Source organism: Triturus cristatus, chromosome 6, assembly GCF_964204655.1.
Source record: "Triturus cristatus chromosome 6, aTriCri1.1, whole genome shotgun sequence".
NCBI classification, from domain to species: Eukaryota; Metazoa; Chordata; class Amphibia; order Caudata; family Salamandridae; genus Triturus; species Triturus cristatus.
This window is the reverse complement of record NC_140589.1, coordinates 1,266,887,988-1,266,915,423: the sequence shown is the minus strand read 5'-3', so window position 1 is coordinate 1,266,915,423 and position 27,436 is coordinate 1,266,887,988. Positions and strand designations below refer to the sequence as shown.

Below are 27,436 nucleotides of genomic sequence, written 5' to 3'. Positions count from 1 at the left end.
CACAGACCGTATCTGTAGAGCCGAAATTACATATTCCTGCCCAATTTAACATTGTTAGTAATGGATAATACACCCTCAGTAGATGCCCACTGTTGTTTTTCTTTTGTTTAGTGAATGGAACAGGCCTGTGTATAAGTAATTCTCGACTCATGCGGAAGTTTACTAGGGAAATTGTGTCCCTCTGCCCTGCCATTTCTACATTGAAAGCTCCTTCAGCATGGATATTGGCTCTCTCTTTACAATATGTGTTTTACATCACTTTTTAGATGCGCCTCACATTTTATTACTAAGTACCATGTACTTAGAGTGGTACTTTGGATCCAACGAAAGGAGAATTATTCTCTCACCTCGTTCTGTTGGCTATTTGGTGTATAATTTCGTTTTACAGGAAGTGCTTCCATTAGAATGGGGGGGGGGGGGGCATTATATATCTGAAATATACATTGAGTCGTCATGCCGTTTGGCTTTTTCTCCTATATGCATTCAAAACAGAAAGCAATCCGTTTTTGCATCTATTTTTCCCACCGTGGCAAAGCCAAATGGTCAGGCTTTAATGTGATAACAGCATTGGTGCATGCATCTCGTATAACGATCATTGTGAAGCAATTAAATAAGACCTATTGTATTGTCTTTGCCAAGGCTTGTTTTGTGATGGCAAAGCTTTATACTTGTTCACTTGTCTATGAATATTTGTACTTGAAATGAAATGACATATTCTAACTTAATTTAGAAAACAAAAGTACAGTTAATGTAATCTTTGGGTTGGGTTGATGGTCTAATTATTAAGTTAATCAACTGTAGTTTGAATTCAGTGTGATTGCATTTACTGATGGCATGAGCAGTTTGTGTTGATCACAGGTTAAACAACTAAGCCTTTGTGGCACCTGCCATGTTATTTTAATGGACTCTTAATTTTTATTATCATCAAAGTATGATGCACGACTTGGCCACTTCAAAATTCAAACTGTCAGGCACCTGGCTTGTGGTTTGGGATCCTCTTTGGAAACAGTACTATTTGAAAGAGATTATTTGTACTGTGCCACAATTTTGTACAAAAGTTTAATATGGTATAAAGGAAAATATTGTATCCCTATGTTGATACACAAAGTTTATATTTATTGATTGCAGTAAAAATGGGGTAATTACATTTTGTATTTGTTTATGCTGCTGCAACCAGCTGACGTTGTTTAAGTAAGCTTCAAGTGTGGAATAAATGTTCCACTGACTGCCAGTTTACAGTGCCACTTAATTAAGAGAAAGAGTCCTTTGTTGCTACAGTAATTCATGCATCCAAATATACAGTATGTTCCAAGTTGTATATGTGATTCATTATTAAAACGTATTTACTTTTAGGCAGTGTGCTATTAAGTAAGGTCAGCTTGTATTTACAGTGGCATAGTTTACAGAGTCAATTTGTGTGTATTCTCAATTCTCCCAGAATGTTCCTTGATCATATGCAAATTGGTAAAGTGCTTGTGAATATATAAGTAATCACCTCTATTTCCTTGAGGAGAAAAAATTCCATACACTCCACAAAGCTTGGAGGTGTTCCATTTCCCTTCCTATGCCGAAAAAATATGTTCTCAAGCCATTGTCTACATTAAATGTCTAACCATTTCTAAGTTGGGAAAGGTTGGTATAAGTTTGTGAATGTCCACAAACTAATGTGATTGTGGGCTTTCTCAAGTGGTCCAGCTTAAGCATGCCTTGAACTGCCCACTCCCCACCTTTTTATTGGGATTTACTCCACACGTAATATTACATTGCTGTAGGGTAATAGGCGGGTGAAAATGGGTTTATAATTGCAACATCACCTTTTCTCAAGGTCTAGCAGCGATCTGTCCAGTCATTTGCACTTGTAAATTCACAAACAGCTTTGTAATCCCGACCCTCTTGTTTGCCCTGAAGCTATATTTACTCCCCTGTAATAAGTTTTATGGCATAAGCTCTGTGAGATCCCCTAGACTTCCAATGTCTCATTGTTGCTGAACTTGGACAGAAGACCATACATTCTAATTAGTCTTCATCTCCATCGTTGCTCTCCCTTTGATTGTCTTCCTGCATTCTGTGCTCTCAAACACCTCTAAGTTTCCAAGGCTGAACTTTGTATAGATGTGTATCCAGTGTCTGGATTCTTAACTTTGCCATGCTGCAGTTTGCATGGATGCTTCTGATATATGACAGGCCATATATTCTTCTTCGTCTCTATAAGAAATTGTGTTACTGGTTGAGGGAGGTTAAACCCTACTCAGGCAGCAACCATACTCTTTGTCAGGGTGACAAACTTGTGCTCAATCTCCAAATTAACCTGTGCTCACTCCTCTGGTAGCTTGACACAGAGAAGTTAGGCTTTCCTTAGAGGCAATGTGTAAAGTATTTTTTGCTCACTCCCCCTGTTTGACAAGACATGGGAACGCTGCATTCGATACCTATTACATGAATTTAGAGTTGACCTGTCCGATATATTTATGGACCCTCTGGCTAACTCACCCTGACCGGAATCCTTCCTAAACCACTGCCTGGGGGCTGTCTCCTTCCCATACACACTCTGCATACCGCCACTACATGATTAGTGTCCTACTTTCACTGTAGGTTTTTCCTGCCTCACCCTTCCCTCCTCCTACCCTCCTGCATCTCCCCTTGTTCATGTTCGTCTACCCTCCTGTCAATGATTATTGATGCTTCCCCACTGGCCGTTGGATGTAGGTGGGCGGCAGGACTTAATTTGAGCCAGTGGTTTCTGGTGCTCATCCACACGGTTCTTTTTGAGAGCATCAGTTAAGGACACATTCATTTACAGGCAGATTCATTTATTTGCCCAGAATCCCAGGATGTTGAGCCAATGCTGTGATTCAAACCTGGTTCCCCAGCTCTGAAGTCTGCAGCTCTGTCCATTAAGCCACATCCTCTCCCCTATTTCATGGTCAGGAGTTGGTTCTCTTTTTGGCTGCGCTAACTGGAGAAATGGGTTGGTGCAAGCTTCCTCCTGACAAGAGCCCCTGCACATTTTTTTTTTTTGTTTTTTTACAAATTAACCACTGGTGGTCGAATTGTTGCGCCTTATTTTTACACTAAATTACCAATAAAGAGATCCTAAACCTGAAGTATTTGTGCAGCACTTCAAACGGTAATAAAGTGAAAACATGGCACAAGAAAAATCCCACACCAATTTAGAAAAATAGGTATATTTAAATAAATAAAGACGTAAATGACAAAATTCCAATCAGTTGAACCTGAGAAACGCAGTGTGAGAAGTTGGCCTGATGTATGATGTCACTAGTTCTAGTGTACACCTTATATCAGTCCAAATACCCTTATGGTGATTGGTTGTAAAGTCAACCTTATAGACCAGCTATCCTAGTGGTAGCATGGACAAGAGCAGTCTTAGGCTAAACTCTGAATGGCATGTGAAGCCAGCTGTGATACCATATATAATCCCTTGAATACCAAATGAAAGGACACCACAACAGATATATATATAAAATAAAGTGTATTTATTCTAGTCAAACCCTCAGCACTCTTTATGAGATTAGAGGTAAGTACAACACAGTCTTATTTAAGCATACATTAAGTCACACAGGTAAGTAATACAGTTAGGCCCTAGGGGCCACGCAAACCATATACTAAGTAAGTGGTATAAGAACCACTGTCACGGAAATAGAATAGGCCTAGGCCTAGGGAATCGCTGGGGCTACACTACACTAGCGTTAGTTAGGAAGTGGGAGGCCCACGGGATTCGTGTGCAGAGTGGAAACACTCACGCGTAATGCGTAAAAGTCAATAGCAATAGTACAGTTTAGAAAACTGTAGATTTAGGACACTTCCGGAGTAGCTAGGAAGTTGAGACTTGAAAACTAGACACTAGGATAGTCACTATCCTGATGAGCACCGGAGTACCCAAGTTACCTAGCCCACAGGATGCGGGTGCATAGGGGTGAAGATGCGTCGTTTTCGTCGTCGACTCCTATGGATGCCTGAAGAAAGATGCTGACAGGCAGTCAGTGAAGAGTGTCCGGTGGATCCCAAGGCTGGGATCAAGAAGAGAGGAAACCTGCAAGCAGAAGGTACAGAGTCAAGGTCACTAGCCAGTGACCACGTGGAACCAGGAAGGAACCAGGCGATGTCGTGAAGATTGCAGGTGAAGGTGAAGCTTGTCGCTGCAGCCAGGAGGACCAGGAAGCGTCGAGGACGACCAGGACCAGGAGGCGAGCTGTCCCACGAAGGCTCTTGCTGTCGGCGGCGTCGAAGTTGGACTAGGACTCACCAAGCCTTGGCAAGCGGAACCCACGAAGAACGGAGGACTTGCTTCTGGTGCAGACCAGGAAGGTCTGGGGTGCTTCTTCTTTGCAGAGAAGCGGGAGCCAGTCTGGAGGAGCCAAACCAGCGCAGAAGATTTCAGGGTGCGTCGTCACAAAGGCCACTAGCCAGCGGGCAAGCAACCGGACAGACGCGGCAAGCAGGAAAATGCAGAAGGGCCCCACGCAGGACTCGTGGAGTGTGGGGGGCTGATCTTCGGTGCAGATGGTGCTTGGGGTTGGGGCTTCTCAATCCCCGGTGCACAACTTCGAGCGTACCTCAGAAGCTGCGCTTTAAGTTACTAGCCACTTTTTCCAGGTAGCCGGTCCCACGTCGCTCGTCGCCTCCACGGATCTCAGCTCTGCTGTAGATGTGGATCAGGGTCGGAGAAGTCTGGAAGTCAAGGCTCTGGTCGGGCTCTGCAGTCGGTTCCTCGTAGAACGTGGGCAAAGCAAAGGGTAGTCTCTTGATGGTGTCTGTTTGCACAGAATAGCCACTCCTTGGCTACAAGGGAGATTCTTCAGTCTTCTTCTTTCGTCGAATGTCGAAGGTCCAGAGTTTCTGTTCAGTTTTGCAGGTTCAGGATAATCTAAAGTCTTGAGGCCCAACTCCCACTCTTATACTAATCTGGGGGGCTGGGATACCTGCTAGGTCACGCCTTATGGGTGGGACCTGGGAGGGGGTGGTTACACCCACTTCTCTTTGTTCAGTTTCGCGCCAGAGCTGGGGCTGGAGTGCCCCAGCGCCGGTTTGAACTGGACTATGCAAGGAACACCTTGTGTGCCCCAGGCATGTCTCATTCCTTTCAGCCCACCCTGCCCCAATACACTAAAGGCTGTCTGGGGAGGAGCTAGCACCTCCCCAAGCAGGAAACCTATTGTCCAGGCCTCCCTGGCTGGGATCACTCCCAGCTGCAGGAGGTCAGACTTGTGTCGTGGCAGCAGCATCCATTTTGTGATGCTGAGGCTTTGGTCAGAGGCTAACAGTTGAAGTATGATTTTAACATGTCTTTCCCTCTAGAAGGGGGGAGTAATATTCTCATGTCCAGAAATGGCATGGGGGTATTATTCCACAGTGTTAGACACCTTACACGACATGTTTCGATAAAGCCAAACCATAGTTACCATAACCGTCTAAGATTATAAGGCACTTTAAGAGTATATGGTAGGCTATATCATAGAACAGCTATAAGGACAAGGTTCCGAAAGCTGCAGACAGGCTCAGCTCATGCTAGAGCACCATCTCACATGTTACCAAGCACTCTGCCTCCAGGATTGTTAAGGCCTGCCATAGGAGTGACTGATAGGTACACATGTGTCTATATATAAGGGTAGATATAGGCATACTATATCTAAGCAAGGGGTGATTACACGACCTTGCCCCAGCTGAGTGATCAGCCAGTTGTGTCTGATTGGAAGGCCAGACCAGGGGTGGCATAATACATGCTGCAGCCCCTGGGAGGCCTAGTGTACACCTTTGCCCTGGGTACCTAGGGTACACTGTACAGGGTCCAATAAGGTGATCCTTACCAATTGGGAATGTACCTTGGGTACATGGAGTCCATTTTAAAGAGAGAGCAGACAGCCTGAGACCCTGAATGGCAGGATCTCAGGCCAACTAAGTCGAAAAACCAGCTAGACACTAGGCAAAAAGTTGGGGGTAACCATAGTCGGATATCCACCTTCCTACACGCAGTTTTAAAGATTTCAGTAAAAACAGCATGAAAAAGCACAAATTGCCAAATGTTGTTATTTGGTCATGCCGGACTGGGACAAAGTCACAAGTTAAGGCTGACCACAGTGTAGTTTGGGCTGGCTACAGAGAACCACTTAGGTCCACTGAACACAGTACCTTAATCCTAGTTGCCAAGAGATGCGGAGTCCCGTGGTGAGGCTGTGTCGCGCAGAGGCGATGGTGATCCATCCGAGGAGATGCGTTGTGGAGCAGAGGTTCCGGGGAACTTCGAAGTGCGATGCGATGTTCTTGCGCGGAGAAGGGTCACACTGCCTCAGTTCTGACTGTCTTACTTGGGCTTGCGTCATACCGTTGCAGTACTGACAGGCGACAATGGCGATGCGAAGACCTTGCGTCGGGGAATTCTGTACATTAAAGACGATGCTTCAGTTCCGAGGACGAAGCATTGAGCAACAGGGCGATGCACCGATTCCACAGATGGGCTGGCAGAGCACATTTAGGCCCACTTCCAAGGTTCCAGGTCTCGGGTGGCACCACTTGGGAGGGCTGGACTCTCAAACGTCTGAATCCAGGTGCTGGGTTCTAGGTTGTTGGAAGCCTGTTCTGTCCCTGATTGTTCTGATCAGGAGGCCAGCCAACTAGCCCTTGGAATCACTCTGAGGTCTTGGGTTTAGAGATGCAGGTCCAGTCCTTCTCACCCAGGCAAGAGAGCTGCAGTTCAGCCATACGGGCATTAGCAGTATATCTGGGCAGCCGTCCAGCAGTGTGGCAGTCCTTTCTGCAGCACAGTATTCCTTCTTGCTGGCAGAGTCCACAGGTCCAGAAGTGTACTGAAGAGTTGGAGTGTAAGGATCCACTATTTATACCTGGTGCCTACGTTGAAGTGGAGGAAGCTTCTAGAGGTTTCCACCACCCTGAGGTGTCCATCATCTCCTCCTTCCTTCCTGTCCTGGCCCCAGCTTGTCTGGGGTCACCGCAGATCAGTGACAAACCCTTTGTGAGAGTACTCAGGCAGAGCCTTTCTGATGTGCAAGTGTGGTAGGTGACAGCTGCTCTTCCTCGTTACCTCTGAATGGCCCATCCTGCCAACACCTAGCTTCCCTTTCTCTGACTGTCTGAGAGCAATACACAAGGACTGATTGTGCCACCCACTTAAGTAGCGCTTTAAACATGTCTCAGACCTATCATTGCAGCCTGTGTGTGTGTGTGTGTGTGTGTGTGTGTGGTTTTAAACTGCCATTTCGACCTGGCAAAAAAAACTTTTGCCAGGCCTAAACCTTCCTATTAAATACATATAAGTCACTCCTAAGGTTGGCCCTGGACAGCCCAGAGAGCACGGTGCAATGTATTTAAAAAGCAGGGCATGTACCTTTAAGTTTTAGATGACCTGGTAGTGAAACACTCTTACATTCGTTTTCACTACTGCAAGGCCTACCTCTCTAATAGGCTAACATTTGAGTTACCATATTACATTTAATAAGCTGTAGCTTCCAGATGGGAACAGATGACTCTTCATGATTGGTGTCTTTGGAATTGTAATGAAAAATCCCAACTTATGGTAAAGTCAGATTTTAAATTGCAATTTTGAAAATGCCACTTTAAAAAGTTAGCATTTTCCTGTCATAGCCATTTGGTGCCTGCAGCCTGTCTTTGGGTCACAGACTGGGTGTATTTGACAGTTGGGTTTTGTGAGTTCCTCCTGGACAGCCAAACACAGTACGGTGCTTAAAGGGTGGCAGTACGGGAGGGAGGAGCGGGGCATAGCCCCACTTACACTTGAATAGGCTATGTTCTGCCTCCACACAAAGGGCTGCATACCACCTGTAGTTAGTATGGAGACAGGGCAAGGAAGGCAGGGCTCCTGTGCACTTCTAAGGCATGCTTCCAGAAGCTTCTCCCACTTAAAAGGCACAAATGGGTGTAAATACTGGACCTCAGGACACCAACTCTTCAGAATACTTCTGAACCTGTGAATACTCTGCCCGGGAGAAGGACTACTGTGCTGCGGAAAGGACTGTCACTCTGCTTGACTACTGTTCTGAAGGCACTGCTACCCTGCTGTGCTGACCTGCTGACCTTTTACCCGGGTGAGAAGGACTGGATCTGCATCTGTTGGACCCAGAACCCCAGTGTGATTCCAAGGGCCAGTTGGATGGCCTCCTGACTTGAGCTTCAGGGACAGAAGGCTCCAACAACCTTGACCCCAACACCTGGACTCTGCCATCTGTGAGTCTGTCCTGCCAAGTGGTGCTGTCTCAGTTCTGGACCTTCGAAGTAGGCCTAATGTGCTTTGCCAGCCTCTGTTGACCCAGCAGAACCAACGCATCTCCTCTGCTGTTCGGCACAACTCCGAGTAGAATTGACCCATCACCACCTCCTCCTTCACAAAGACCCGTTTCGCATTGCAGCCCTCCTCCTTATCGGAACCGCTGCTGGGCGCCGCATACTCGCCGCAGGCTCACATCCTTTGTTGGCAGCAGCCTCGACCATGATGTTGACCTTTGCATTGCTGCCCTGCAGCTCCTCGGAACCCACACATCAGCTCGACTGCACAACACATCTTCGATGCCGGACTCCGCATTGCAAGCCATCATCTATGGCATCCTCGACGACGACGCAGGACTGCACATAGCAGCCTCGCCGTATCCTGAAACTGATGCATCTCTTCAGCTATGCTGCACAACTTTGACGCGGACCTCGCAACGCTCTGCAACCCAGGATTTAAGGTGCTTTGTTCAGCAGGCCTGATTGGGTCCCTGTAGCCAACCCCCGGTCCTTCATGGTCAGACTGAACTTGTAACTTTGCCCTGATCAGGCAGACCAGATATACACAGTTGCCGTTTTGTACTTTTGGGCGAAATTCTCATTCATAATCTTTAAACTTACTTATCTGTGGCTCTACGGATTGGATGTTTGTTTTTTTGGACTTGTTTTATCTATTTAAAATCACTCTATTTTTCCAGCATGATGTGGGATACTTTTGTGGTGTGTTCTTAACTTTATTACTGTTTCAAATGTTGCACAAATACTGTACACATTGTCTCTAAGTTGAGCCTTACTGCTCTGCGCCAAGCTACCAGATGGTTGAGCACATTAATTTAGGGTTGGCTTGTGATTCACCCGCAAGGATTGTGTTTCCTGCTTGAACATGTATCACACCCCAGTCAACCAACAACCCAAGTTATTCAATTCCCACAACAGAATAACTTCAGTTTATCAAGTTTGTATGTTTTGGGCTCCCTGAGGTTTACAAACTGCAACTTATGTGGTCCAGTGATTTATGTCAACAGAACCGTATCAATATAGCCTCCATCTCGTTCTTTCTTTCCCTTGGGATAGTTTGTGTTTTCTATGTCTAGCTCTGGCTTTAGAATATTAGCCTCCAGCTCTGTCTTTTTGTGTACTGTTTGAGATCCATGGAACACTTTTCATGAATGTTGATGCAGTGGGGCAGTGGATTCTTGAATCTTAATCTCCAGCACCGTCTTAATTCTATTAGTAGAACTATCCTATGAGTTTCATGTTTTATGCTCTCAGAGATCTGGAGGTATTCCGTCAAATGACTGTTGCTTACTGCTGACCTTGGAGGCTACACTCTATTTAGTCTTAAGCACTGTCTTGTTCTCATACTATATTTACACCCTGTGATGTTTCACTTGTGCTCAGTGATATCTCAGATCTCCCCCTTCTATGGCTGATGCTGGGCTCTGTCTTTGCTCTCATGCATTGATTCTTACCAGACCTGGTATGTGCTCATCGAGATCCCCAGACCACAATGTCTGTGAATTCTGTTGGACTTTGACAGCTTCCACTTTAGTTTGTCTAGTCCCCAGCTGTCTTTGGACTCCTGCTGTGATAACTCCTGGGTGATGAGTTTAATGTTTAATTCTTGGTGACCTCTCCCGGCCTCACTTTGTGTGGCTATTGCTGGATTATGGTAGCTGAGAAAATCTTTTTGGGCTCTTTCCAGGACTACCTGGTTCACAGATCTCTTTAAATATCCACTGCTTTTTAAAATTTTAATTGAGTCTAATAAAGTAGTTAAAGAAATTCAAATGATTAAAAATAATTTATGGTGAGGTGGGCCCATCTGTGGGACCCTGCTACAGCTTCTAATGGTGATTACACATCTATCGCAAATGGTTTTGGCCCATATTTTTTCTTGTCTTGTATGTCACCTAGCACATATTTCACGTTTCTCTCTGGCTTCACTGTTTACTCTAGTATGTGCCACTTAATATCTGTTTTGAGTAGCGGTTCACACTTTTTCTTGCTTGTAACTGACTTCCCATTGTGTCATCACCCTTCATTTTAACTACATACCCCTCAAGTCTTCGTTCAAAATTACACTCACTGGATTTCCTGCTAAAAGATCCTTGTAACAATTTATCTTCTACGCACTGCTTTTCTCTTTTTTTAAGCACTACTTTGCATTCCAGCTGTACAGGCAGATTTTCACAATTAAAAGTTGCAAATTCATCTCCTAAACACCTGTCCCATACAACCCATACAACCCAGACAAAAAATACCAACCTAATCTTCAATGATATATTTTGGGCATAGACTACTCTTTAGGACTTGTAGGAACTAGCCACCATCCCTTCCCTTAGTGACAAGTACGACCTAGGATCTGAATTTTTTGAATTGATATTGCTTACTACAGTCCTTTTGAAGCTGTTGTTTATTTTTTTTATATTTTATTGTTTTTGGGTGTTTTGCTTCGTAACCACATCAAGGGTATGGTGGTAATGCAGAACTATGTACTTTCAAATCCACACCACAAAAAGAGGATAGTGCAATGAACAATTCTATCTCAAACCTTCTCCGAATAGAAGGTTGCACACTGCCTTGCAGACCTCTTTACTTTATTGGTCTTATTTATATACTGTATTTTTCAGGGAAATATTACACTAAACTATGTGACTGTCCTTGGGCTGCGGTCATGCCCTCTTATAGTGTGATGAGAGAGACTGCTTTTGTTTTGAAAGCTTCATGTAATTGATAAAAATGCATGCATATACGCATTCCTGGAGGGGCTTTTGATCACTCCTCTTTATCGGTTAGTCTGTTAAACTGTCATTCATATAGTGTATCTCCCTGCATGGGCCAGTCGGTCATCCCACTTTGGTCATTGACTCCCTGCACTGTGATTGACAGCATTTTTCTCGATCACTTGCACATCCACGTAAAAATTAAGCACACATCAGTGCATTGTAGTGGCTAGTTGGCCAATGTATCTCATTGGTAGTGCTTTTTTTTCTTTCGTATTCCTTTTTGTGTCGTACTTGCATGTTTAAACTGTGTCTTCGGGTTACAGTAATTCAATAGAAAATGGCCTTTTTGCCAGTAAAATACATATTTTCCTGTGATGTCCATTAAAACAAAAAAGGGTTTCCATATGTGTTCTACGTACACGTGCACGATAGGCAGAACCTGTGGAATTCGATTAAAATTGAATGCATGTTATATATATTTTTTAATTTAACATTTTTGTTACAAGCAGATGGCTGCTATTTTTAGGGAACGTTTTCTGTTTTTTCTAGTTTAATTTCTGTCATATGGTTTCAACAAAAAATTAACTATTGCTCAAGCTTGCCAAGGTCAGACCTGTTGGCATTACCTGTGATTGTTGGCTGTATGATGCTGACGCTTGTGTTTGTCCTTACAAACACACACTTGCAAGAGGCCATAATGAGCTAGCCATGGCAAACAGTTATGAGAAGGGCTAATTGAATGCTGATGCTATGTCGAACAACTTAGAGTTTACACTTATAGTAATGAGCTTGTAGCCTGTATTTTGACAGATGCTCCTTTTGCAGAGATTTGTGGTGATGTCATTTGAGAAACTGTCCACACATTTTTTGTGAAGTATTCCCAAAACCCCCAAATGCTTTCCCAATGTCATTGGTTTACATTTTAGGTCTCGCTGTAGACGGCATGCATGTGCTGTATCGAATCAAAACATGCTGTATTTGGTTTGTGGGCTTACAGCCACCCGTAGGCTTACCATTTGATGGCACTATTGTAGCTCCATTTTTCGTTCTCCCCAATTGTCAAGGGCATGCATATGTCATGCCTCTTCCGTCAGCACCGCCCAACTACTTTTAAATATACGTAGCGGCTATTTTCACCCATTGTTTCTGGGCTACTTTGTTCTTTTTTTTTTTTTAAGTGGGTGACTTGTCTTGCCACAAGTTGAACACTGGTGTTTTTCATTTGCAACAAGCGCTGTTTTGGGTTATTTTTTGTAATCCTATGCTGCTGCCTGGCTCCTGTTCTCTCCATGGCTGCGCCCACAGGGGCTTGAGCCACCACTTCCTCCTCCTGTGCCGAGAACATGCAGAATCCAGCACTGCTCCCTTCCATCGTCCCAGCACCGTGCCTCCGCAGGGCTGCTGCCAGCAAGCCCGCTGCTGTTGCTCGGTTTGCTGCAGATCATCCTGGGTTTCTGCACGGTGGCACTCTGTATCAGGACGCTGTCTGTGCCTGAGCAGCTCCCTCCTGGGTGGAATCATAATTGAGTATTCTCACCGTAGTGTTGGGACCCCACCGTAGTACCGGCAGCAACATCAGGGAATTTCATGCAATAAGCTTCTAATGAGCGCAGTTTTGAGTGCTTTGTTCGCGGTACTTCTTCTCCGAAGAGGAGCTGTGAGCGCTACCTGTCAGAGTGCCTTGAAGTCTGCCTCCTCTTGAGGAAATCGGGTTCTATTTGTTTAAAGTTGCCTGTTGACTATAATTTACAAAAGCTGACATGCTTCAGTCCTGGGCTTTAAAGTCATTAACTTCAAAATGGGCGATATAGTAGTCCATGTTTCTTTCAAATCTGTTTATTAAAGATTTAGGGGGGAGCAGAAGTCATCATAAAAAGTGTAAGACATTGCAGTGGCATAACGAGGTTATAAGGCTTTATAAAGTGGGTGTGACATAAACAGTGTAAAGATATCACACATCATAAGGCATATTTGAGTGGAGACCTCAACATTTCACAAATGGCATAAATTTTCAGCAGCAGATGGTAATACTTCTTTAATGATGACTAAACAACATAACTTGGGAGGATAAGAAAGAACGGGGGGAATGAAAATGTGGGGGACGGGGGGAAGGAGCGTGCCCATAGTGGGATTGACTAACGTGTTTGGTGTCTAGGGGGGGAGAGGGTCCCTTGTTGGGTCCATGTGGTGGAGAGTCCGGTTGAAGAGTCCTTCGAGTGTATGGCAAGATTGTGTCCTCGAAGAGCAGAAGGGCTCGCAGCTATGGGGTAATGTAGCAAGAGTGTTCTAGTTGGGAGAAGTGGTGGATAAGCGGTTGCCAGGTGTGGGTGAATTTGGGGTCCGTAGAGGCAAGGTGGGCCCTCAATAATTCCATTGCCATGACATGAAATAGGTGAGGCGGAGGGTTTCTTCTAATGAAAAGCAATGGTTTGTCTTGCTGCCTCTGCGCTATGAGGCGCCAGTCAGAATAAATCATGGTGGCAAGACGAGATGGTCTGATGCCCAGCAGGGTCACCGTGGTAGAGCTTGGTATGGAAAAGCCCACAGTATCCTTGATGTGGCTTAAGACCTCCTTCCAGAACATTGTCTGGTTTGGACAGGTCCACTAGATATGGATGAAGTCGCCCACCGCTGTCTGACATCGCCAGCAAGGAGGGGAGAGGGTTGGGTGCATTTTGTGCAGGCCCGCAGGAGTGTAATACCAACGTGTCATTCATTTGTAAGCTGATTCACGTTGGGGAATGCTCCTGTAGATTTTGAGGATATCATGCCATAGCTGTTCCCAGCTTTCTGGGGTCCCCTCCTCCCTCGTGTCCGCCAGCCATTGCCTCTGATATGTTTGGGGTTGAATGGGGGACGAATGCTGTAGTACCTTATATGTGCTGAAGATTGTGCCGTGGGTGCTCTTGAAGCCTCTGACAATGGCTTCAAAAGGAGTAAGCGGTCTGGTTGTTCCGTGAATATAGTATGGTGTGAACAACCAGTGTCAAAGTTATTAGTATTGCAGCCCAGAGGATTCTGTGATGTGCATTGCTCAAAAATTTTAAAAGTATATCCTTCAAAAAGATCTTGGATTGTGTGACATTCGCCCTCCCTCCAGGAAAGGAATGAGTGTGGTTCTAGAGCTGGTGGAAACAGGGGGTTGCAAGCCACAGGAGAATTGGGGGAAGGGAAGGATGCGAGGCCTCTGGGGATCACAATTTTGTCCCAAATGCCCAGTACAGTTTTCGTGGGGGTGGATATATATTCACCACTGGGTCTTGCCCATCTGGGGAGCTAGGCCAGATCCTACAGGGGCCTGCAAGTGACTGCGTGGTCCATATGGAACCAATGTTTTTCGCTGCCAAGAAAAACACATTCGGATATTTAGCGAAGATGAGATGCCCAGTAGTATTCTAGGAGAAAAGGGCAGGCAAGGCCCCTGCGGTCTCCGGGCAGCATGAGCAGTTGATTGGAGAAGCGGGATTTGGCCATTTTAATTTTGAAGCCCAAGGCTTTTTCAAAGATGCGGAGGAGGGAGGCTAGTGCCAGTAAGAAGGAGCTAGGGGCAGCTATTGAGAGTAAGAGAGCGTCCGCAAATAAGGACACTTTGTGTTCGTGGCCTCCAAAAGAAATGCCGGTTATATCCGTCAATTGGTATAGTGCAATGGCTAGGGGTTCTACCACCAGGGCAAAGAGGAGGTTGGAAAACAGGCATTCCTGCCTGGTGCCCCTGCGTATAGAGATCAGGGGGGTCAGTCTGCCGTTGTGGGGGAGACATAGGGTGCCATAAGTTTGGAGATCATGACCGGACGTAAGCCACGTTCCCCCAGTAGACAAGGTTTAAACATATTTGTTGGAATATAAAGGCGCTTTTCATAAATGAAGTGACACCAATGAGCAGCGCTTTATGCAGGAATTCTTTTTTTACAAGGCAACCAAATTCAAATAGTGTCAATAATAAAGTGCTTCTTGCATTGCCCTAATTAGGCACTCCCTAATGCTATGCCAATGATTTTTAAATGGTAGCGTTCCATGCGGAGAACTAATACGTAACTATGCTGTTGATTCCGGTTAGTGATATTTTTTTCTCATTCATTACTAGCTCCAGCATCCTTTCTTGGTTGAATTCAGCTCGAGCTAAGATGCATTTTTATATGATTGGAGATTTTCTTAGCGCTAGTAATAGGACCCATAATTATATTGGGCATATGTGTTTGTGTGTGAGTATGTATATACTCTACAGTTTTTATTTAGCACATCCCCACATTGCTGATATAACTACAGAGTCTGGATTTTGCTCATTTTAGATGGATGAGGGGAGTTTGTTGTGTTCCTTGTTAAAATTACAGGTCATTCAGTTGTAAATTATTATTTTTGCAAAAGATTTGAATGATTGGTCTTGTCAACTTCGAGCATTCACCTGCAGTATTTCTTCTGTCTTTTCTCAAGGCACGCGTTCTGTATGACTTTGCTGCTGAACCTGGCAACAACGAGCTGACTGTGAAAGAAGGGGAAGTTGTCGTGATTACTAACAAGGTAAGGTAACACATTTTAACTTGTAGTACTGTGTTCAAACTTTCAGGCCAAAATAGCTATCAAAGCGGCAAGTATGTTATCGGTATATTTATTTTGACTTTTTTTGTTGTGTGCACTCTCACACAGTGCCCCTCTCTTCCGGCATCCTAGTCTGGTCAACCTGGTTGTCTTCTTCTGTAATGAAGGATCTGCTGCCTGGGGTAGGCATATGAGGTGCAAACCCATAAGCTTGTTTTTTTCTGACACCGGGAGCTTGACAGCTGAATGTAGACATACCTCCAAGATCTGTTGTGATATCTCACAAGCAGGTGGTCTAACTGTGGCCCTACAGACTTTCTGTCAGGTTCAGCATGACTAAGACAGGCTTTTACAGCATCAATCTAATGAGGATTTGCAGCATATTGAATCAGCTTATAGTTGATCCATTTGATAATAGCTGTATGCCTGGTTGCACATGAGGATAAGATAAAGGCGGAAGGGCCAATTAATTGGCATTTGGAAACCAAGATTGAAGTAAGGGTGCAGTTTAGTACTGGCTCACTTAAGCATAACACTATATATATGATACATATGGTCACTGGAGAACATAAAAACAGGCATATATTTCGCTTCTATTTATTTATTAAATTGTTATGTAGTGCAGCTGCTGTTCACATTTGGTAAGAGTGCACACAAGGAAAAGAGGCTCATGCAAACCTTTACATAGAAGAATAATTTAACAACAAAAATCAACCTGAATTTTGGCCTTTTTAGATTAAAAGAATATAGGACATCTAACTTCCATTTGTTTCATTGCATAGGACAATTTGCATGAAGTACCAACAACAGATGGGAAAAGGTTTTCAGTAAGAGTTGGGGAAAAGAAATTAGGTTTTCTTGTTGCCTTAGTTCGAGAGTGAGATATTTCGAAAGCAAAAGAGCAGCTCCAGTCACACTGTTTGAGCCGCTCAGTGAGAGCTGAGCATTTTTGATTGCAGACACATTGCTCCTGAGGATGCCCATAAACCACTGATAATAATGGGCCAATTCAGAACTAAAGCAGCCCGCCTAGGGTTAATGTGAAGCTTTCCCGAGGAAGCTTCTGGAGAACTTGAAAGCAGGATGACAACAAAAGCAGTTGCTTTGTAAAGGTTATAAAGACAGGTGGTTACTCTAACGTTAGATCAAAGCCCAGGACAATTGGGTTACAAGCCAACACGCTCTGCACCTGACAAGCCCAGAGTCACGCTGTTGAGATATGAAATCAGGAAAGAGTCTTCCAATGTGGGGGGGAGAGAAAGCAGACTAGTTGCAGCAGGACTACAGGACCTCTGGCTGCGGAGCCTAACAGTGAGAGAGACAGGCAATGGTATTTACTAATGGGTAAAGGTTGCAAGGCTGTCAGTAGAAGATAGGCAATGACTTGATACTCCTACAACTAAGGAGGGTGTCCTTGTGGCTATTAAAAACCACACTAGCATGAGAATGATTCTGCTACCGGCTCTTTAGACACTGGTTGAATATCCCTAGACAAAACCAAGGGCCACTAGGAAAATCACACTCTTATAAAAATGCTTCTAAAATAGGGGGACATTGGGCATGGTGTTTTGTCCATTTACACAATATTCAACAAAACAGGGGAGCAGTGGTGTTTTAGGGGTTGGAGGTGTTAAAACTGACATTCCAGAATGTCTGGGAGAAAAAGCTATGCTGGAGAAACAATCAAGAGGTTACATAAGGCATGTACTGAATACCTTTGGCAGAGGAATAGTCAAGATATGGGACTCCTAGAGTACACTCGGGCCAAGGGAGGGAGCCTGGGAGTCCTAAATATTTTGAGATATTACCACGTGCTACAGGTAGGTTACCTCATACACAGGACAAGGCAAGAGAGGATAAGGTGTGATGTGTTATAGACCACACACTTTGTGGATGTGTGCTGTGACAGGTGGGAGTTGTTGATTTGGACATTCCTGAATGCTTGGGAGAAAGAGCTAGGCATACAACCGGTTGATGTGCGGTTGGTCAATATATTTTTGAAGGCCAAGAACTTTGCTTCTTGACAGACAGTACTCCTGACAAACTTCATGCCGTAGACCTTTCCTGGTCAAATTCATATTGGATGGGCTGCAGAGAAAACTAGTCGCTCATTTAAATCCTTTGGTCTTGCCCCAGGATGGCGGGGTTGTGCTTAGATGTACTTAAAACAATTGAGGAGGCACAGATGTTCAGCACTAGTGATGCCTGGAGTTGAGTCCACTGGGAAACCCATAGGAGACAGACTACCCTATACATTTCGAGCAAGGTTACATCATAGAGGCTTCTTGCTGCAAAGCAAGTGATCCTGGGCCTCTGGGAACTAAGGTTTCACCCAGGAGACAAGTGGCTGCAGATTATATGATGTTCGTTTAAAATGGGGAATCTGGCCAAGGCAACATAAGGAAGGGAAAAAGTCCAGGAGACCGTAGAAGCCAAAATTTAGCTCCCAGGCTTAGATTTCATGCCCATCTCTATTCCAAGTATCTTAGAGTGCTGAATATTTTATTTGATGTCTCAGGTAGCAGATGACCCCGTTGTAGTTAAGAGACAGTCCAGGCTATTGGTGGGGATAGTTTGGGGGACTTAAGGAGCACTCATTGGCTTTGGAAGGAGGGGTAGGCAGCTAACCTCTGCTGAGGTTGGAGACTAAAGAACTGAGCTGGGGGGAGGCTGGTAGGAGTTGTGGTTATAAGGAGTTCAGAGTGGGATGGGTGATCTTTAGAATTGTTTCTTAGATGATCATAGTAATGCCATTGTTATGGCATAAAATCCAGTGAAGAATATTGAAAACTAAATGAAACCAGGGAACAGAGGGTTGGGCTTGATGGGGCATTTAGCAATGTTTGGCAGTTGCTCTTTAACGCCTAAGCCTATATTACCCCTTAGCATTGAAAACTGGTAATACTGTATGTGGAATATTCATTTCACATTGCATAATTATAACGCAAGACCGTATGTTTTGTTTCTCTAATTTTGGGGGATTGTGTATTTAAGTTTGCAGCTGATTGCTGAGCTCTAGCTAGACAACAAATAAACTCTTACACTAGAATTGCACAGGTCATCAACCCAGTACTCTGACACAAGAAATAAGGTAAACACTAGTGCAATCAACCTTCGTGCGCCACACATACCCACTCACACAATCACTTCAGTAAAACCTAGGAAAGTTCAATTGTACCTCGTACAGCTCAAGGTCTACCGAAACCACAAGCAGACAGACTTACTGTCAAATCTAATACGGGTTACACAGAGGTCCAGACGACTCTTCTTTACTGTGAAAAAAACATTGCTCTTGTTTTACCGGCAGGTCACAGTGATCACAATTTCACACTCCTTTGAAGCAACCTTGGAGAAAACACACCACCACTCTTAATATATTAGGCATGGTCTCTCTGTGGACAGCACCATGGACGACCCTCCAATGGGTAAATGCGCAAACAATACATGTCTGCAGAAAAGTGCTAAGGGGCAAATAATTGGCGGATATAAGCTATGTAAAAATTATGTTACAAGGGTTTTAGTGTCTCCTTAATTCCAGAATTTGTAATGAACTTGTATATATTAAAAAAGGCCTTAGATGCATGAGAGAAAATCTTATTGTATATGTCTAGTTAACTTGTAGCACCTAGTGACAGTGGCAAATAAGGAAACTGAGACCTAGACTAATGACTTGATTTCCCAAGACTGTACAGTTTTAATCTGGAGAATGTGGATTAGAAACCAGTCATTCACACTATAGTTAACTTCTCACTTCTTTCTAAAGGAACTAAGCCATCTGCTGTGAAGTATTTAGCAGTTCTAATTATATAGAAAAATGCTATTTATGTAACAGACTTCAAGAGTATGCGATCACAAAAATAGAAAATAGTGAAGTGAGACAGATGACAGGAAATGACTAAAATTGGCTTGGAGCAGTTGTTAGTATCAGAATATTGAACATCACAGATGAATGTGTTTGAAGTATTTACATGTTGAAACTACTGTTGGGATGGAAAGTTCACTGCATAGCTCCAGAGATTTGTACTGCCTATTCATGTGTAATTTTTCTGTTAATCTTGTTGTTTGTTCACATGTGAACATGACACATGGACACATCAACTTAGGTTCCTCGTAATTTACTGGACTTCAGACCCTGACTCTAAGCTACAAGGATTAGGATCACTCTAAATACTAAGAGAGATTGGCGGTAGTGGCAGCATAGATTAAAATGAAGGAACAGATCTTTTGACCTGTGTCTTTCTGGGGTAGATGCTGTTGCAGGGATTCTGCTTATGCGCAGAACTATGCGCAGGAACCCAGGCCCTCAGTAAATTGCGGTGTACCAAAAACTCACCTCAGAACCCAGAACCCCCTATCCGCCAGCATCAGTGTCCCATTCGTTATCCGAGGTTTAGCTCGGCTGTCCCAATGTATAGACAACCCAGAACAAGCAACTTAGTATATTTCTCAGGAATTGTGGGAATCAGAAACACCTTTTCGTAATTATTCTCGTACCAGTCCACAACAGAATAAACAGAGACACGGGATAAGTTTAAAGAGTTTATTTTATAAACCTTGTGTCCTGATATGCAGCAGCTTGGCTAAAATTAGCAGACAAACGATTAAAATCAAAACCATCAGCATAGTTACAATACCATAGAAAATGAAAGGAGTGATCATACTAAAATGACAGTGGCTCTAGGCCACCTTCCTTTCTCTGACACACTAATAGTATTATTAGACTAATAAAAGGTCTCTAGGCTTGAATGGGGAACCCCATACCGTATAGATCAGCTAAGAGAGTTCACATCACAGGATCAGCTATGCTCTGCTCCTAGGAACGCTCTTCTTCCGAATATAATGAAAACATGTAACACTGCAAAATTAAAAGCATTCGACTTTCAGGTATTTGCAGCTGCGTGTGTGTTATGGCTAAACTAGTGGGCCGATCAACCTGAACTCAACAACATGCACCGTCTAGCGACCCAGACTGTTTCTGTTACACTGTGTACAGACCAAGGTCGCTGTTCACTGTTTAGGATGTTAACAACTGACAGTTCTCATGTGAAGCAAAGTCGAGTAAGCATTTCTCAATTTAATAACATGTGACTACAGTGTCGTGTGCAAAGCAGCAAAAGCGTCAAGATGGCTTTCTAACATTTAACGCGGTTATGCTAACTTAGCGTTGTACATAGGTAGATAACGATCTTCACTACACCCCCCCATGATCGGTCCACTAACCAGTAGGGGCGCACTTGCACGAACGCAGAGTTCAAGTTTGATAGAACGGAACCAAGGGCATGAACTATAAGTCCATATGAGGGAAGTGAAAAAGTTCGAAGAAAAAAAGAAAAAGTTAAAACTGAGTAAAAAAAACAAGTGGATCTGGATAAAAAAAAAAATCATCGACGGACGTAGGACGAAATGAAAGTAAAAAGTCAATCCATCAGTGTATAGGCACAATAAGTTGCAACAGCTTCCAAGAGGAAATCATTGGAACGTTCCGCAAAATTATCTGCCATCCAGTTCAGAACGGGAAAGGAACATATATGCTCCTCAACCACCGGAGCCTCCAGCACCTGGCGAGGACAACCGGTGTGTACCTCAAGATAACTGTTCGCTAAGAAGTCAATCGCCGCCGTTCCGATGTCCCAATTTCCAAGAACTCCATGCGCTGCAGCACAGGCCATAATCCCGACACCAGAACAGTCCAACTCGTGAGCCACTAAGGGGCTCATAAGCCGATCATAATCCGGATCAGGAGACACCGAGTTTGACAGACACAAATCCAGAGCCCATTGGAACGGACAATCTAGGCAATGAAAGACTGGCTGCACACAAGTAAAGTAGGCAAACCGGAAGGACAATCCATAGGCTACGCTCAGAGTCGCCAGTGGCAAAGCGCCATAGAATTCAAGCATCTGGTTACGAAGATAGAGCAGCCGGGACATGTTGTCGTGCGACGCAAGTTGTGCATCCATAGCGCAAGGCACAGAGCAACAACAGTATTCCAGCTACGAGGGCGAGAAGTAAAGGGAGACCTCCGAAGACACTGGAAAAAATAGAATGAAAAAAGGCTGGGATCACTCCAAAAATAGTTTGAAAAGAGGTCACGAGGGCGGAGCCCACAATTTAAAAAAAATGAGCTATGCCACAAGTGGATGAGGCATTAAAGATAGTCTGTATCAAGGTCCCAAAATGAAGCGGCAGATCAGTATTTAAAAGAGCTTGCACCTCAGTGCGCGCGTTTGCTACATGAAGGACAAATGTTTCCTGGGACGAAGTCAACGCGACTTCTTTTTGAGACAATAGAGCCCTTATTCTGCTCATCTTGTTGAACTCTGCTTTCAAGGTTGGAATGGAAGGCCAGATGGATACATCCAGCCGGCCATGCGGGGGTGGGAACAGGACGTTATTACAGCTAACTACTCTCTGTGATACAGTCACTATGTAGGGAATTCCCACTAACATCCCACAGCAAGCTTCATTATTTAACAGCAAATAACTACCATTTGCAAGCAGCGTAAAAGAAGGAGTAATAACTGGTACAGGAATCCCTTTCAGGACGCAAGCTAAATTAGGGGCATGCACATTACATGCACCATGCAATTGAATGTGCCTACACACAACAGAGTGATCCGGAGTGGAAGTGCACTCCTCACCTTTCAAGTAAACCTCCTTGCCGTCCCTCACACAGCTGTATGTGAAAGGGAGCGATCAGACTTCATGCAGGAACGCAGAACCCAATTGTTCGGATCTGCCTAGAGCATAATGTTTCATGCACGAACTAAACTTAAACAGGGGAAACGGTAACGTGATCAACCCATGTACTAGCCACACGGCAGAATTCAATTCGGCAACAGAGAAAGGCAAAGGTTCTAATTTTTCAATGTGCAGCAATGAATATGTAGCATCTTAAATGGACATGAATTGCTGTTTCGCAGTCAAATTAAAGGGAAGGAATAAAGATGAAGTATTCATGTAATCCCAAGGGACTTTCCCTGCCTTTAAAGTTTGCAACGTCCATGCAAACTACATAATAGAACGCAATTGATTTTGACCATGATACTAAACAGACAAATCATCCTGCACAATGTCTACCACAGATGACACTATATTATCTAAAGTATAAATTCTGGAAGACAGGGTGTTAATGCTATTATCTATGACAGCCAACACTTTTTCCATATTGGCTTGATCAATAGCACGTAATCTGGACGCAGCCTCAATTTGTGACAACTTCCAAACTTCGTTATAAACAGCATACACCCATCGTTTGGGCCTGCCAACTGCAGGACCTTTAACAAAATCATTCAAATCTATTTTATCATTTAATCGTGCTAAATGGAGTTTAACAGACGCTAAAGTGGAATGTTGCAGCCAAGACTGGCATAACTTTCCTACTGAGTAGGTAGTTACAGTGTGAGAAGATTCAAAACGGGGGTCCACACAAACCTGTGTATACCCCTGCATTAATCCAGAAACCTATGTTGACAGGAGTCCGAACTCGTTTGCCACACCAACCACCCTTCCAGATTCAATTCAGAAATATTGAAGGACGTGTTGGAAACCTGTGTCTGCAACATAGCAAGGGATAGATCCGTATGATTACCCCAATTGGGATAAGCACCCAGACCCGGCATGGAGGGAGAATTTAATTTTTTAGACGTAGCCAATCCAAAACTGGTTGTCTGAGAAATCGAGGAATTTAAAAATAACATATGATTTGGGATAAGACAGGCACGATGCAAAGCTTCTGTTCCCTGTACTTGCCATCGTTTGGAGCCCCAAACCGATTTAAGATCGACTGTAGCTTTCCACAGATCATACCCGCCATTTGCCAACTCGTCCATAAAGGACTTGGAATACAATAATTTGGTGTTTGTCAGTCTAACTTTAGAAGCAGCCTCAGGCGCAACCTTAAAATAAAAGGAGGCCGGATGGGCTACACTAAAATCAGAAAAATAAGTGAATTTTTCCACTAACTTGGCAGAGCTGCCCATCCTAGGGGCGGGGCAGTGTTCCCATTGTGTAAAATTCACAAAATTTCTAAACGTATTTGCTTTGTATAGGAAATGCTTGCCATAATGTTGATAACAAGATTGTTCATCATAATTAGCAGTATCTAAATACAAATCCTCAGCATCAAATGCAGCATAATATTTCAAATCAGAAAACAGCGCTTCTATGGCTTGAACATCCCAATCATCTGAGTGAATGTTCTGCTTAACGACATCACCCATAGAAACACGAAATACATTTGGCACATTAATCACTTCAGTGGGGCCATGAATTTGAAATTTAACGGCATCCCAAGCGATCCCATCACGTACAGGCCAGGCAGTAATGTTCACAAAAGTCTGGTCCCTCTTCATTATGTGTGATGAGGAGTGGGGGGCCAAAGTTCCATTAATTAGTCGAATTGTAGACCGGTCATTCAGGTAGTGTCCATTAATAAGTCTAAAAAACACTACCACAAAGCCAATGGGCATAAACAAAAAAACACATATGAGCACCAGCCAAACGTAAGTCCAAGGGGGTATTAAAAAATTTCTTTTGAACCAAGCCACAAAAATTGAAACCTTGGACGGGGCAATGGAAGTCTCTGAACGAGAATCAAAAGAGTCTTGTGAGAGGGCAACTGTGGTGGATTGTAAAACAGGCAAGGTAACATCCGCTGGATAAGCATATTCAACTTCTTCAAGCACACCACTAGGTGTTTGTGGCAACAAGGGACCAGTAACGGCAAGCATCTCGATGGCAACATCAGGCACTGTGTCAGAAGCTCGGGCCACAACAGAATTTCTCAGCATCGAAGGGCAGGAAACCGCCGGAGTCATACTAAGAAGAATTGGCCACTCGTTGTAGTTTGACATTGTCAATCGTAATGTACCTGTTATCCTTTCGACCAGGAAGTGGAGGTAAAATGACTGTTCTAGTACCCTGCACTCCAAGCACTGGAACTGGTGCACGATAAGAGGGGCCGAACTCCTTCTTGTTCTCCACCTTCTCACGGACCAGATCACCAACTCGAGGTAGCCAGCCGACTACCGGAATCTGAAGTTCAGCTTCAGATGAGGAGGGTACGTGTTCCTTCGCTAGACTGTTTCTGGCTTCTGGAAGAGTCTGCAATACAGCACAGTGTTCATCTACGTCAAAGGGTGCGGCTGACGCCGCCATGTATAGACCATCAAGATCTGGAACAAACATTCGAACACCAAAGAGCATCATGTATGGGGTCCGCCCACCCAGAGACCTTCTAGGGAGATTATTAAGTGCACGTTGCACGTCATATAAGTGGGCCAGCCAGTTCCGGCCAGTACCCAAAACTCGGGCTGTCAAAGATTGCTTTAAGTCACGGTTCATTCGCTCCACTACACTATTGCCCTCAGGCCGGTATGGAGACGAAAATTTGACTTGGACCCCCAAATTTCTCATGGCCTCTTTGTACGCCTTAGAGGCGAACGCCGGGCCCTGATCAGAATGAAAGGTACCACAGGCAAAACTTCCAACATAGACACACAAATCTTTTATGACAGTGCGAGAATCAGCACTCCTTTGTGGCCATACCCACAGAAAACGTGTGCACGAATCAACTGCAACCAAGATGTATTTGTACGCAGTATCAGAGGTAAAAGGACCGCAGTGATCTAAATAAACACAACCCAATGGTTTACTAGATATGTACAACTGAGTTTGTGGTGGGCGCGCCGCAGGTGAAGGTTTAATCTGCTGGCAGATGTCGCAATCAAGAACATAAGCTCTGGCCTGTTTGTACAAACCGCACCACCAGTAACGTTGTTGTAGCAGAGATACAGTAGCTGCAACGCCGGCATGCGCGGACGCCATGCCCTCGTGGGCCGCTAATATCAAAGAAGGTCTGCAGTCCGCGTTGGGAATCAATCTGTCACCAACGTCATTAATCCTCACTAATGGGACTTTATCAGGACTTGAGTGATAATGGTAACGAGCAGGGAACCCTTTCGGTGGCTTCGTGCTCTGCTCTGTAGCAGCAATAGCCGCCAAGATGTCATCATCGATCTTACTTTTGGATCTTGTAACTGCTGCTACTAAGTATGTTGCCACTGCTGTTTTTGCTGCCTCGTCAGCTAAGCTGTTGCCGACAGCATGGACACCAACGCATTGGTGACCAAGAGTGTGAATTATATTCACGAGAGGCAGACGGTCTTTAAGATCTGCCACTCGAACCCAAAGCAGTTTATGCTTAATAGTGCTACCTTTGGAATCATGGTAGTCATTCTGAGACCAAAAATGTAGATTGTCGTTGTAAGATTGAACACAATAAAAGGAGTCACTCACTATAAGTGTAGTGACTCGGGGATCAGCAAACTCCAGTGCAAGCACCAGAGCACGAAGCTCCGCCAACTGAGCAGTACAATCACCCAATGACTGCGTATGCACGACATCGGACTGGAATTCACCATTTACGAAATTACCGACTACAATTGCGCAAGCCGCTGAATAGGTGTGCTTAGATCCAGTTGCGGGTTGCGCAGATCCGTCAGTGTATATGACACAATGGTAATCCTCGAGCGGGCGCAAGGACAGAGGAGCCGGATGAACGAATTCATACTGCAAAAACTCCTGAGTCTGAAGTGTTGCGTCAAAGATAAAAGTGACGTCCGGCGAGGTCAAGGAAGTGGCCCATTGTATCCACCTTGGATGCAAAGCTTTAGAATTCGGTACACTCGCTTTTGTCACTGCCTCTAGGGCAGGATAGGGTGTTACCACCAACATGCGTTTCCCTTGCGACAGCGCTCGTTCTTTCAGAATCGCCATCTGCACTGCTGTCAGAACCTTCTCGACAGTGGAAAAACGCAGTTCAGCTGAAGTGTACAAGTGAGATTTGTAAGCAATGGGGACGGTGTTGCCCTCATTGAACGTTAAGTATGTGAAACCAACTGCGCCGGGCACTATTCTTATGACCAGGTTAGTGTGGTTATCACGAGTCAGTAAGTACTTAGAAGCAAGATCATCAGCTTGCAATAACTGCAATATTGCTGAATGCTCAGGCAGCCAACAGGATTTGGAAAAAGTAGGTTGTACCAAGGCGTAAAGCGGCTTGATACGCTGGGCATAATCCGTGATGTAAATTCGACCGAAATTCAGAAAACCCAGCAGGGATTGTAATTTCTTCAGTGAAGTAGGAGCACGGAGGCATGCGCACTTCTCTAGAAAGTGCGGAGCCAATCCTCGACCTTCATTGTTGAGTTTGTACCCCAAGAACAACACTGTATACTCTGCTGTGTGCGACTTCGCAAAATTGAATTTGTAACCGAAGTCTGCAAACAAAACAACAATGCGATCAACGCGTCGAAGATGCGGGTCCAACTCGTCATCCGTGAGATAAATGTCGTCTACGTACGAGTACGCATCTGGGTCTATTCCCTCCAAGAGGGAGACCACGCGAGCGGCAAAGACTCCCGGGCTGATCTTATAGCCCATTGGTAACCTTTTGAATTGTTTTTGTTTGCCACCAGAGGTGAACGCCGTCCACTCACTACTAAGAGAGGACAGGTTATGGCTGTAAAAGCCATTGGAAATGTCAAGTGTGGTTTTAAACCTTTTTCTCACAAGACTATCGACGAGAGCCGAACTGTGGGTGTTCCGTACTGCACAGGTCCGGCAATGAGAGTTAAGGTGCCGGTAATCCAAAACTAGGCGGTACGACCCGTCAGGCTTCGTCACAGTAAATAAGGGATTATTCATAGGTGACACACATGTTTCGATTAATCCCTGATATTCCAATTGTTCAAGGATCGATGCGACGTGAGATCTAGCTTCACGACGCATGGGGTATTGGGGTTGTGGTTGGGGCGTAGTCCGCAACGGAATCTCATGGCCAGGGGACAATTTATCCCAGCAAACTTGAGTTCGATATAACGCAGGCGCCTGCACCTGAGCCCATTCCCCGG

The 27,436-nt window shown here is 44.5% G+C and overlaps 1 protein-coding gene across 2 annotated transcripts in view; it reads left to right on the top strand.

Moving 5' to 3' along the window:
- Positions 1-27,436, top strand: part of SNX9 (sorting nexin 9) — a 730,362-nt gene that overhangs the window by 239,062 nt on the left and 463,864 nt on the right. For both annotated transcript variants that reach the window (XR_014963143.1, XM_085612219.1), the window contains exon 2: positions 15,417-15,503. Coding sequence is in view for 1 of the 2 variants with exons in the window: in XM_085612219.1 (XP_085468345.1) it covers positions 15,417-15,503 (87 nt within the window). In the remaining variant the exon portion in view is untranslated. The remainder of the gene's footprint in view (positions 1-15,416; positions 15,504-27,436) is intronic.